Source organism: Leucopleurus acutus, assembly GCF_964270905.1.
Source record: "Leucopleurus acutus genome assembly, chromosome: 3".
NCBI classification, from domain to species: domain Eukaryota; kingdom Metazoa; phylum Chordata; class Mammalia; order Artiodactyla; family Delphinidae; genus Leucopleurus; species Leucopleurus acutus.
Window position 1 is genome coordinate 84,534,154 of NC_139145.1, and position 14,238 is coordinate 84,548,391.

The 14,238-nt window shown below is 37.8% G+C and overlaps 1 protein-coding gene across 12 annotated transcripts in view; it reads left to right on the forward strand.

Annotated features, from left to right (window-relative positions):
* APC (APC regulator of WNT signaling pathway) overlaps positions 1-14,238 on the forward strand; it is a 191,527-nt gene that overhangs the window by 163,204 nt on the left and 14,085 nt on the right. For 5 of the 12 annotated variants that reach the window (XM_082836192.1, XM_082836197.1, XM_082836188.1 and 2 more), the window contains 7 exons: positions 2,740-2,838; positions 5,333-5,711; positions 7,396-7,491; positions 8,786-8,839; positions 12,558-12,697; positions 13,272-13,349; positions 13,639-13,755. In XM_082836192.1, coding sequence (XP_082692318.1) covers positions 2,740-2,838; positions 5,333-5,711; positions 7,396-7,491; positions 8,786-8,839; positions 12,558-12,697; positions 13,272-13,349; positions 13,639-13,755 — 963 coding nt within the window. The remainder of the gene's footprint in view (positions 1-2,739; positions 2,839-5,332; positions 5,712-7,395; positions 7,492-8,785; positions 8,840-12,557; positions 12,698-13,271; positions 13,350-13,638; positions 13,756-14,238) is intronic. The other 7 variants (XM_082836198.1, XM_082836194.1, XM_082836189.1 and 4 more) reach the window with 3 other exon arrangements.

The window sequence follows — 14,238 nt, forward strand, 5'->3', positions numbered from 1 at the left end:
TCCTTGCCACCAGGGTCTCTACAAAGGGCATTTCACAACGTAGCATCTGGCCTCCCTCAGAGAGCACAAGAGAGGGTGCCCAGGATGGAAGCCACAGTCTTCGTAACCTTATCTTGGAAGTGACTTCTCATCACGTCTGCAGCAGTCTGTTCACTAGAAGCCATTCACTAAATCTAGCCCACAGTCAAAGGCAGGGAGATTACATAAGGGTGTGAATACCAGGAAACAAGGATCGTTAGGGATTGTGTTAGATCCTTACTACCAGAAACAGTAAAAATATTTAGGTATCCTCAAAGACGGTATGTTTGGAACTTCCCTGGTGGTGCAGTGGTTAAGAATCCACCTGCCAATGCAGGGGACACAGGTTTGAGGCCTGGTCCATGAAGATCCCACATGCCATGGAGCAACTAAGCCCGCACACCACAACTACTGAGCCTGCACTCTAGAGCCCGCGAGCCACAACAAAGACAAGCCACTGCAACGAGAAGCCTGTGCACCACAATGAAGAATAGCCCCTGCTTGCCACCACTAGAGAAAGCCCATGCGCACAGCAACGAAGACCCAACATGGCCAAAAATAAATAAATTGATTAATTAATTTTTTTAAAAAAAAGACAGTATGTTTGCTTCAGGATAAGGAGTCATTCCCCTTCTACTGTAGAACAAGAGAGGCCCCTTGCCTAAGTCTTCTTAAAAAGCCCCCTGACTATTCTCTTTACCTTGAGTCTTGGTCCCTCAACTCCATCTTCTTTATTGCAATCAGAATAAGCTCTTTATCTCCAAATCAATCAGTGAATCAGATTCTGTCTGTCTCTCTCTCTCTCTCTCTCTCTCTCTCTCTCTCTCTCTCTCTCTCTCTCTCTCTCTCTCACACACACACACACACACACACGTTCTTTCTGACCTTTGCTTATGCTTCTGCCTCCTCTGGGCTGCCCTGTGGCTAACTCTCCTCCTTTTTATTATCTAAACTCTTCCTCGTAGTTTAAAATCAGATAGCACTTTACTCTGTACTCCCAAGACTGAGTATATGCCATTCCTGTGTGTGCATGTGGCCTCTGTCAAAGCACTTACTACTGTATATTTACATGTTGAGCAACCTGTCTAGAGTCTGTGTGCGGTGAGGATGGGACTATCTTATTCACTTATATCCCTAGTGACTAGCACTGTACCGAGAAAGTAGCAAGAGCTCAGTAAATGTTTGTTGTTTGGTTGCATGTGAGTTGAAATACCATTATAGAAGCACCCAGTAGCTAGTGGCAGTGGGAAGAGTTGCCGGATGTCTACCTCTGCTGCCTGTTCTCCCTACCCTGAGGGGTACTAACCTGCCGCTCCAAATTGAGAAGTATCCCTAGAGGACTAACCAGCATAAAGCATCCAGACCCACAGAAGGAGTAGAGACTAGAAAGGGTAGCCACTCTGAGACTCTGTTCTAGTATTCTTAATCTAACCCTAGATTTCCCTACGTGGGTGTGAATAAGTGGGTCTTCATGCTTTTATATGGGGAGACATAAAAAAGACCTCTCAAGTTGCAACTTCTTAAAATCATCTTTACTGAGGAAAGACTAACATACTCATTTTAAATATATAGTTAAATGAATTTACAGTTTTTTTCTATAGTTACATTTACAAATGTAATTTTCTCTTAAAACTTTTTTTTTTAATAGCCATTCTGACAGGTGTGAAGTAATATCTGGTTTTGATTTGTATTTCTGTAATAACTGGTGACGTTGGGCATCTTTTCATGTGCCTGTATGTCTTCTTTGGAGAAATGTCTATTCAGGTCTTCAGGTCATTTTTTGATTGGGTTGTTTGTTTTTTTGATACTGAGTCATATGAGCTGTTTATATACTTTGGATATTAATCCCTTGTCAGTCACATCATTTGCAAATGTTTTCTCCCATTCTGTAGGTTGTCTTTTGTTTTGTCTGTGGTTTCCATTGCCATGCAAAAGCTTTTAAGTTTAGTTGGGTTCCATTTGTTTATTTTTGCTTTTATTTCCTTTGCCTTAGGAGACAGATCCAAAAAAATATTACTACAATTTATGTCAGAGAGTATTCTGCCTATATTCTTTTCTAGCATGCTTTCCATATTTATCCCTTTACACAGACTCTTCCATCATTTTTCCAAAATCCAAAGCCTACCTTTAAGTATAACTTATCTTATTCAGTCTTTAATAGTTCTTACGCAAGTAGTTATTTCTTTCTGTTTTCCCTCAGTATTTTATGCATTATTCTTACTAAGTGCTCATGATATCTCAGTGCAATTATTTATTTTTTCATGCCTTTCTCCAATAGAGGTTTCAAGCAAGTCTTTTTTCTACTCTGAGCTCCTGGAGAACTTGGTCTGTACAAAATTTACAGTTAGTTTTGTGGTAATTTAGAGCATTTCGTCACTCATTGGAGCTTTCTACCAATCAATTTATATTTAACTGAATGTAGTTTCATGCCTTTTGATTTGTGAAAGAATATTACTCTTAGAATTTCTGCAGTGTTCGGTTACTTCCACATTGTACTTTAACTGTCTTTTGCAACAGTCTTTTTTTCCTTCAGTGCTTCTCTAAACTCTACTTAAGTTTATAGGTAAAAATATTCATTTTGAGCAGTTATAATGTTCACACTTTTAATGGTATATTTAGCTGTTTACCCTAACGACAGTTCATTTGGAGTACCTTAACATGAAGTTAGCTGTATTTATCTATAATCTAAATTATACTGTCTATAATTTGCTTAATTTCTAGGGTTCAACTGCACGAATAGATCACGAAACAGCCAGTGTTTTGAGTTCTAGCAGCACACATTCTGCTCCTCGAAGGCTGACAAGTCATCTGGGAACCAAGGTAATAGATTATAAGCACTGAGCACTCCCTGTGACTTATGCCTCTGTGCCTTGCCTGCAGTGGCACACACCTCCACTTCCCAGCCCACCGAAAAATGACCGTCAGAGTCCTAGCCAGCCTTCAGAAATCTTCTTGGGCTTTCCTTCTTTACAAAACATTTTCTGATTTCCAGGGTCCTCTCACCTCCCCATGCAGTCTGTCTACCTCCTTTGAATCACTACAGTTGGAGCACTGTAGTGTTTTTTATCCTTTGCAGCATCGAGCACAGAATCTGCACATAATGAGTGTTTAATAAATACTTAGTGGATGGAAAAATTATTGAAATTGAATGTTATCCTATTCACTGCTGATAAGTGAGTTTTCTTAGGGTCTCTTAGATGTTAGTAAATATTTTGGGGGACTTGAGAATAGTATGTTTGAAAAGAAAATAATTATTTTATTATTGTTAAAGCCAGAGGCTTTACTATTATATGAACAAAGATGAAATTCTAATATTACTAAGCAGTATATTTTCAGTTAAATCTAAATAATTCCACTAGTTGTTTTCACAGCATACTCTACATAGTCTTTCTTTACTTTAATAATATAGTGGCTCTTAGGAAAAGCATTACTGAAATAACTAATGTCGATTTAAGAAATGAATTTTAGAGTATCAATGGTATTGTTAATATGAAACTTAATCCTTTTAATAACTCACAATAGTTACTACTTGGGACCGCTAGGATGCCAGTAACTGCTGGGAGTTGTATGTTTATTATCTCATCTTCTCGAAAACCCTTTGAGGTATTCTTGCCCCTCTTTTTAAAATGAGAATACGGAGGCCAAAAAAAGATTCAGACAGCTGTCATGTAAATAAATTGGAATTCAACCCCAGATCTGTCCAACATCAACAGGTAGTTTTCACTATAAAGAAAATGTTTAATATTCAACAGTACTATTGCATGAAGACTGGCAGCTAGAATACCATTTCCTTTTGAAGTGATTTATGCATGATAACATTAAGACCTTACTACATTTTTGAATGCCAGTTACTGTGCCATACTTGTGTTATTTTATTTAATCTTCACAAAGAAAACCCTATTGGGTAAATTTCTCCATTTTGCAGCTGAGACAACTGGGCCTCAGAGAATTCAAATAACTTGGTCGTGTCACACAACTCACTTGTAAATGGTGGAGTCAGAATTTGAAAGACTATTTATCCACAGTTCTGTACTGCCTTCCTAATAAAACTTTCATATCTAAGAGTAGTGTGTGTCTACACATTTAGAGTAGAGTTTCTCAGCCTCAGCATTATTGGCTGGATAATTCCTCATTGCATTGTGGGATGTTTAGCAGCATCCCTGGTCTTTTCCTACTAGATGCCCGAAGCTTTTCCTCCTGAAGTTGTGACCGCCAAAAATGTCTCCAAGACGTTGCCAAAAGTGTCTCAGCGTGGCTAAACTTGCCCCTGGTTAAGAACCACTAATTTACAGATATGATACATTTATGTAATAGCCTCTACTTTTATGTAATAGCTCTCACTTTAAAATGAGGTTGATCACAGTGCAGGATAACTGGGTACTGTTTCCTGTTTCTAATCTGCTTCTGAGTAAATTCTTAGAATTTATGGTCAGGGAGTAATTGATGCTTACCAGCTGCTTTTAAAAAGAAATTGAATAAGAATCCTGGCTTTGTATCCCTGTGTGATCAGAGCATTCTTCTTTTTATAACAAAATATGTTTACATGTATAAGGGAGAAATCATAACTTTAACAATATTATACAGTAAGTCCCCTACATATGAACCTTCAAGTTGTGAACTTTCAAAAATGCGAATGTATTGTAAACCTATTACAGTATAGTACTGAATACCAATTGTGTTTGTTGGGTCCCTGGGCTAGCTTTGTTGGACTTATGAACAAATTGGACTTGTGAACTTGCTCTCAGAATGGAACTTGTTCGTATGTAGGGGACTTACTGTACTTATAATCTGGTGAGGGTTAGCAATTGCTGAGAGCTAGTACTTAGTAAATAATAATTGCTGAAAAATGTTTTCTCTTTATTGATTATGGTTGTAGATTAAAAATTAAAATTTTAAATTGTGTAAAGAATTTAGATAAACCACATTTCTGACTCTGTGTATGTGTTGGTGGGGGTGGGTATGTGTGGTGTGGGGGGAGATGTGAGAGAGAGAGAGAGAAATCAGTTGATTGTCATTCATCATAATCAGTGGATTATCACCAGCTGATCCAGACAAACAGCAATTTAGGTTTATGCAAGAACCTACTTTCTCTTTTTCAACACTGTGTACTACCACTACTAATATTTACTCATAAACAAGTTGGTGATGATTATATTATATGGATTTTGAAATAACGCTCATTACTTCATCCTGGAAAGGGGTTTTTGTTTTTGTTTTTAATGAGTTACAATAAATATCCCATTCATCACTTCATTGGTGTTGGCTTTTGGATATTAAAGTCATAATTTTGTTTCTAAACTCATTTGGCCCACAGGTGGAAATGGTGTATTCATTGTTGTCAATGCTTGGTACTCATGATAAGGATGATATGTCGCGAACTTTGCTAGCTATGTCTAGCTCCCAAGACAGCTGTATATCCATGCGACAGTCTGGATGTCTTCCTCTCCTCATCCAGCTTTTACATGGCAATGACAAAGACTCTGTGTTGTTGGGAAATTCCCGGGGCAGTAAAGAGGCTCGGGCCAGGGCCAGTGCAGCACTCCACAACATCATTCACTCACAGCCTGATGACAAGAGAGGCAGGCGTGAAATCCGAGTCCTTCATCTTTTGGAACAGATACGAGCTTACTGTGAAACCTGTTGGGAGTGGCAGGAAGCCCATGAACAAGGCATGGACCAGGACAAAAATCCAAGTATGTTCCGTATGGTGCATGTTACAAAGCAAATGTAAAAGTTTTTGAAATGAAAACTTTAAATTAGGATGGTGTCTTTATGAATAGGCCTGGGAAATTCATATTAGCCATCTACACTGCTAACATAGTTTAAAGCTTAATCTCTCTAGAAAAAGTTAGCAAAGGAAAATGTTATGTGTACTACAGTGCAACCACAAAAGAACAGAAAATCAAGACAGAGTCATAGCATAGCAGATCTAGAAAGAACTTGAGGGATTATGTCCTCCATCTCTTGAGATTAAGCTCAAGAAAGTGACTTTACATAAGTTCCTTCAGTTGTTAGTGACCAACCCATAATCTCTTACATTTGCATATCACTCTACTCAGTGGATACAGAGCTGTGTTATGTATGTTATTTGATCCTTACAACAACCTTGTGAAGTAGGAAGGGAAGATATCATCTCCATTTTACAGATGAAGAAACTGAGGCTCAGAGAGGCTAAAAGACTTGCCTGTGGCCTCACAGCTAGTGGGTGGTGGAGCCAGGATCAGAGGTCAGATCTCCTGACTCTCAGCCCAGTGCTCTTCCTACTGCACCATCCTGCTTCAGGCCATGGGGCCCCAGTTGCTGGGGTGATCAGCCTCCCAGCTCTTTGCTCAGGGAGAAACCCTTGGCCACCAGCCCCTCTCCCTCAGGAGCAGGGAACATGGGAGTTGGGACCTTTGGGGACATAACTTACTTCATTCCTGTAGCAAGAACCAAAAGCAGTAAGTATATAAGGTAAGACCTTCCTTTCACCTGATAAGAACACACACATGCGCACACACACATGAGAAAGGACTATTGTATCAGTATCTTGATTTCGGGAGTAGGAGAAAGAGTGATAATGAGAACGTGATCTATAAAGATTCAGCAGATTTTTTTTAGGTAGGTATAAAAGTGAATTTATTTAAAATTTAATAGTTTTCAAGAATAGAGTACAGCAGAAATGTCCTTTATATCTATTTGTCCTAGGGATGAGGAGAACTATAAGATGCTTTACTGGAAGAACATTGTCTTTCTGGATTGTTTTCTTTGTCCACAATTATATAATGACTCGCATTTTGTGCTCTTAATACCTACTCTCAGAAAAGTTAAATAGAATAAATATTATTACTTCTGAAAAATAGACTTGCTTTTTAAATTTTTATTTCAAGTAACAGTTTTGAAACTTTGTGCATAGTATTAAATGTGCAGGTACATTTTCTTGGACACCTTGTCTATAAATTTTTGTTTACTATCTGGTATCTGTATAGTAAGCTTTCTATACTAGGTTTATACTAGGTTTCTCTACTACATTTGTATACAGCCACATGCCTTTAAGTTTAAATAGAGATTGTAAATAAAAAGTTTTATACCAAAATGTTTTTATTGTTTCATATAGCCAATATAATTTTTAAGTTATTATTTGAATTATAACATAAACCTGCATGGGACCAGCAGACTTGGTCAAAGACTGATGAGAGGTAGACATTTTGTGGAACCAAGAAAAACCCTTACGTTTTCCTTTCCATGTATTCATCTCTTTAGCAAATACTTGTTGATTCACTAAACTGCTATGCATTAGGGATGTATTAGTGAGCCCTGAGTATTTTTTAAGTATAATAAACGTCACTACTTTTGAGAAAACAAAGCACTATGGTTTATGTCAATTTTATCTTTCAGTGCCAGCTCCTGTTGAACATCAAATCTGTCCTGCTGTGTGTGTCCTAATGAAACTTTCGTTTGATGAGGAGCATAGACACGCGATGAATGAACTTGGTAAGACAAAATGTTTCTCAATGCCATAGAAGAATAATACTAAAGATTTTTCATCATTGTTGAATTAGGATATAAGGCCACTAACTTTTATTACCATCTGCTTCCTCCTTGTAGCAAATGACTATACTCTGGTTTCCAGGGGAGACAATGTCCTAAGTGGCAGAAACTGCTACCCTTGTAACCTAACTTGGATTTTTAAAATCTTAGCCAAAGTTTGGAAAAAATACTAAACGGTCCATTCTTGCCCCTATCGTCAAGGTAGACCCTGGGTGACAGTTGATGGGGAGGGTAATTTGAATTGTTTTGAGACGTGGGGCTATGTAATTATTCTTGAACTCAGTCACTTCTGAAAGACATCAGAAGGAATTATTATTAAGATTCTCATTTATCTTCATGGTTATCTGTACTTTACTGGATTTTCATGATAAGCAGCGTGGTATCTCTGAAACTGATTAATACGGAAAAGCATTATGCTCTGATTTATGTTAGAAACATTCCATTAATTGTGGAAGGGTTACTCTTAGGTATGTGTTCTCACATACTCTAAACCTTATATAACCTGCATTTGTGGCCCCCATTTTTCATGTAATGGTTTTTCTTTGATTTCTAGGTTCATTTTGCACATGTGGTATTTATAAGTTGCATCATGCTGAGCCATCTCATGTGAACTGGATCGCTCTAGTCGTGCCACAAGCAAGAACCATACACTGAGTTTCCATCTTAGTGTAGCTGTGCCCTTGCTTTTTGTGCTGGTTATGTTACATTTCATTCAAGCCCCCACTGTGTATTCCTGCCACCCCTCATCATTATCATTCATCACTTATCTTCAAAGTGACAAAGTCATGACACTCTTAAACACAGAGAACCTGAACGGCCAAAAATGAGTGTTGTCTCCTTCAGAGTCATCACTTTGGGAGGCTGTGTACTTTGTGATTTCCGCCTGCCCTCCAGCCATGCTTTTCTTCCCACAGGCCCTAGCAGTCGGCCCACTTGATTCTCTTTCCTTCCCCCATGCCCCCAGCCTCCTGTGAAACTGAGTACGAGCTTATGAGTTCTCCCCTCCTCAGTACTGCCTCAGCATTGGTGAAATTTTAAGTTTGGGTGTTTTTTTTAACGCTAGTAATAATGGGGAAAATAATGAATCAGCGGGAAAACGAATCCAATTTTAAGCTCCCACAAACGTTTTTATAAATGTTCCTGTGTTCCAATGAACTATAGACTAGGACTGACACATTAATCATCTGAATTTCCAAGTAAAATCTAGACTCAGTATTTGTTCCTCTTCCTTCTTCAGGTAGGAAGGCTACCCGGGGCATTTCATCACAGGAGCTAGGGCAGGGGCTTTCAGGTGAGGAGCAGGATGGGGCCTCTGGGGGTGTGACTGCTGGGGGTGTAGCCACAGGGGATTACCTTCTTCTCACTCCTAGCCTCTGAATTCGCATTGGAGCACAAGAAGGACCAAGGTGTGTGGACCGTGGGGAGATGGATTAAGACAGCACAAGGGATCTGACAGTGAGGAATAAGGAGGAAAGAAGTCCCAAGTGGATGAAGGGAAATTTCTAAGCCCAGTCAGCTAGGACCGTCATTTGTACATAGAAGAAAATTCTTACAACTATTAGGGTCATTTAAGTTTGCACCTATTAGTATTGCAAGTTTTAGACCATAGTATCAGTAATGTATACATTTATGAATTCCCAGCTCTGTCCCAGAAACTGTGCTAGGCACTAGGTATAAAAATGATTAAGATGTGGTCCTGACTTTCAAGGAATTCATAGTTAATTTGCATTAGTGTTTCCCAAACTAGATCATAATGATCACCAGAGGCAGTTGTCAAACCATGTATTTCTCTGGCCCGTGCGTGGTAAGCAAGCTTAGTAAAGTAGAATCTCCGGAGGAGGGAACCTAGGAATCAAATCTAATAAGTGGCCCAGGTGATTCTTATGATCAGGAAATTTTGTGAAACACCAATATATAGAATATTGATGCTGAGCCCCTAATATTTATTTTAGAATGAGGCGTTTCATGCTAATGGTGACTATCTAAACCAAGTAAAAGAAAAGTAATATACTTTTTAAAAATTAAGTATCATCTTTCTATTATCTCTTTTTGATAAGTTTAAATTAAGGATTTTGTTAAATGTCACCTGAAGCCATTGATCCTCTACTATCTGTAAGGTTATGAGATACCATAGGAGATAGTATTTGGTTCATCTGGACCACTATTCTCTAACATAGACACCAAGAAAATGTGGAAGGATGTGTTCATGACCTTTGCATTACCTTGAAACATCCTAATATTTCTTAGGGCAACCTGTTTTTTATTGTATTGCTCATGAATTCACATCATATTTTTGTGAATCCATTTATAGTTTTAATGTATAGATTCTTTGCCTGAAAATTCACTGAAGGTTTTCTTTTTACCTGCCTGAAGTCATAAAGGGCTCTCTCTTCTATCTGATACACTAAATTTTATTGAATGTCCTTTTTTTTCATTAGCCATGTTCTTCATGGTTTTATTGGCATTGACCAAATCCTTCTTTAATCTTTGTTTTTAGAATCAAGTCCTAAGATTTTTGGGTTTTCCATACAAAAGTAGTCAGGTGCCTTCTCGGGATTTTCTTTAGATCATTTCACCTTTCTCAGAACAGTATCACAGATACTGCTGTGCCAGGCAGGATTTTATGTAGGCATGAAGCATAGTATGTTTTGTTTTGGCTTCGATCATCTGCTTTATAATCCTCAACATTTTGGTGATCTCCTCAGTACACAAGGCCACTGTCTTCAGGTCAACAATGACTCCCACATCTGTTTCCTGGGTCAAAACTCTCAGTTCTTTTACTGGTGGTTCCTTCTTCTTTACCGAAGTAATAAATAGTGGAATTTTTTGAAGCTCTGTGCTAGGCTTTCTTCCACTCTCCCTAGGCAGTATCCTCTACTCCATGGCTTCAATTACAGTGTTTTTCAAATTCACAGCTTAATCCAAGTTCTCTCTCCTGAGATTTACACACATTTTTCAAACTGCTCATTCGACATCTTCACCTAGATGATTTTTCAGACATTTCTGACTCACCTGACAGAAACTGAGTTTGTTGTCTCCTCCATCCCAAAATCTCTGTCTATTCCAGGGTTCCTTTTCTCAGAAAATGGCATTCCAGTCAACCCACTTGCTGAAGCCAGAATCTTAGAAGACATCCATGAGTCTATTCCTTATCCCCTATGTCTCGTAAATGCTTTAATTCTGGTTCTTAAATACATCTCATATCACTGCTCTTCTTTTTATCCCCACCCCAAGCAAGCCTCTGTCATCTCTCCCGTTCTCCCATAGTTTGTCTTACTTGTCCCCCCACTTCCAATCATAATCCATTCTGCAGCCTACAGTCATAGGAATCTGTTTAGAACATACATCTGATTATTCCTTCCCCTGCCTTAAATCCTTGGTGAGGCACACAAAGTCTTGCATAATCTGGCCTCTACCCATTTTTGTAGCCTCACCTGTGACCCTCTCCTTGTTGCTGTATATTTGAGGCCCAGCAGTCCTTGCACATGCTGTTTCATCTGCCTGAAATGCTTACTTATTGTTTCTGCCCCACCGTTTTTAGATATTCATTCATCCTTTAAGTCTCAAGTTAAACATTATTTCCTCAGCCATTTTCTTGATCCTCCCAATCTAGGTTAAGTTCACCTGTTACCTTGCCCTGTGCTTCTACACAATCCAGTACACTTAAATTAGTTGTTCAATGGCTGTCTCTGCTCTAATCTGTAAGCTCCATAAAGACATTGGCTGTTTTTTTCGTTGGTTGTTTATCTTCCCATCATCATGGGTGGATGGAGGAAAATCTTCCTAAATACAGTTTGGATTTCCCTTAACCAAATTAATTTTTACTTACCTACATTCAAACTCATCCGTCATTGGTGCTAGTTATAAAGATTTACACAAATGTTCCAAGAGTTAAATCCCTTGGCCTGGCATTCTTGACCCAAGATAGAACTTGGTCTATTTTGCAGACTTGCTGATTCATCTACATACTGACCCTTCTAGATCATTTACAAAAATGTACCGATCCTCTTTCAGATTAATGACCTGATTGTTCAGACTTACAGTATCCAAGAATTGCCTGTTTATATTCATCTTCTCTTTTTCTGTCTAAGCCACTTCTCTGACAAAAGAATGTCTCCAGTCCCATGATGATTAATATTGATGATGAATAATATTTTGAATAACCTCCATATGCATTTTTATTTTTCTTTTTATTTACTCCCTCACCATTTTGCTTCACCTTTTGTCTTTTTGTTTTGTTTTGTCTTTTTACCACCCCGTCCTTTATGTCTTTTCCTTTCCTTTCCCTTCATTTTCCTCCTTGCCTTCCTACTGCTGACCACTGTGGGCGTTGTTAAGTATACCCATTGGTGGGAATCAAGGGGAAAGAAAATACTAAATCCTAGTATTGGTATTTGACACTTCATGAGTATCAAAGAAAAGTAAGAATTAAAAAAGTAAAAATTAAAAATGGTTTTATAGAGCTTAGTAATAAGTTGAATAGGTAATTCTTTTTCATAAAAAAAATAAGCTTTGCTTCATGCACAGTTTCATTTAGAAGTTTTAGTATTCCTAAGGATACTAAAAATTATTTGGGAGATAAAAGTATATTCAAGTGATTAGGCCACAGTGTGTGACAATGAAGAGTGTTTGTAAAGTCCTAATAATAAAAATAAGTTACCTTTTTCTGCTTACATTCAGGAAGACCTAGTGTTAGAAAATAGCCTTCTTCATCCGTGACAAGATACAGTGTATGTGCAGTAAATAGAGTATAATGTTCATTTCACTCAGTAAGGCAAGGGGCTGGAGGGTGGAGAAACTGGCAGAAAATGGAATAGTTGTCACTTGTACTTTATAAGTATATTACACAAAAGTCCTTTATAATATTATCTGTAGCTTGTAATTCTAAAGACAAAATTAAATTTATATATTCTCATTCTTTGAGATTTTTTCCTAATAATTTATAAACTTGGTACCCATTTGTTTTATTTTAGATTATTATCTTTTTCCTCTTGCCCTTTTTAAATTAGGGGGACTACAGGCCATTGCAGAATTATTGCAAGTGGACTGTGAAATGTATGGACTTACTAATGACCACTACAGTATTACCTTAAGACGATATGCAGGAATGGCTTTGACAAACTTGACTTTCGGAGATGTAGCCAACAAGGTATGTTTTATAAGATCCATTTCTCATGATATCTCTGGTGTGAGTTATTTTACTTTCATACAAACTACTTTTCACTGACTCTCTTTTTGTCACTCTCCTCATTAAACACTGACCAACAAAAACCTGTACTTCATACCTCACTGCATATCCTTACTCATTTGGTTGTCTTAGGCCTAAACAAAGGCAAAAGATGGAACACAGTAGTGGATTTATGTGATCACATTTAAAATACTATTCCTGGGAATGATAGCAAAAATCTGGAAATCTTGATGATTGGTGCAAGTGTTATACACGTGTTGGTTCCATCTGAATAAAAGACTTTAAAACCCTTTGCTTATTGTTTCTTATCATTTATTCACTTTATTTTTCCGGTTTGCCAAGAAAAGAACAAATACCAAAGGATTAGGAGGGTATTTGTCTTTCATTTATGTAATCTGGTTCTAGTTCTTTTATGGGTAAAACATTAGTTAGGATTGAAATGAGACGATTGAAACTGGATTTGAAGTTTAGTCAAAAATAAAGCATGGCTCCAGGTTGCCTTATTATTGACCCTCTGCAATATTTGATTTTACAGGCTACACTATGCTCTATGAAAGGCTGCATGAGAGCACTTGTGGCCCAACTAAAATCTGAAAGTGAGGACTTACAGCAGGTACTACTTAGAATTTCAAATGTTTTTCTTGGCTATTAGTGGGTTAATACCCTGATTTAGATTAATTTAAGCTGTGGCTCACTGTTTAGCATCTCATGTTTAAATTGTGGCTACATTAACACCAAAATAGAGGAAAATAATTATATTGTAGGAATTCCTTTTGGCACTATATTAGCATTTAGAAGAAATTTATTTATTGATATATTTCTACTCTTAACATTACGAACAAGAAAGCAACTAGTATGAATAATTTTATAAACAAATTATTCTAAAATTGATTTATTTGCAGGTTATTGCAAGTGTTTTGAGGAATCTGTCTTGGAGAGCAGATGTAAATAGTAAAAAGACTTTGCGTGAAGTTGGAAGTGTGAAAGCATTGATGGAATGTGCTTTGGAAGTGAAAAAGGTACCTTTGAAAACATTTAGTATTACAATAGGGATTTCATCTTGGGATACTTTTTTGCTGCCATCTCCCACTCCTGAGACTCACTAATTTCTGACCCTCTTATCTTACCTATCCCTAGACTTAGACTGCTCCAAACTCCTAAAGTATTAAGCCAGAAAAGATTGTACAAGGTAGCCTAGTATAAGTCAGGGTTTTTCAGACTCAGCACTGTTGACATCTTGCACCAGATAAGTCTTTGTTTTGGAGGACTGATCTGTGCCTTGTAGGATGTTTAGCAGCCTCCCTGGCCTTTGCACAGGAGATGCCAGTACACCTTCCCCTCAGTCATAACAATCAGAAATATCTCCACATATTACCAGATGTCCTCTGTAAAGGAAAAGGGACACCATCACCCTCAGTTGCCAATCACTGGTGTTGAGTGTTAACTCTTTGCTGCCCAAATCTCAATCTACCTGAGTCCTCAAATTCTGATAGTCACCCTGT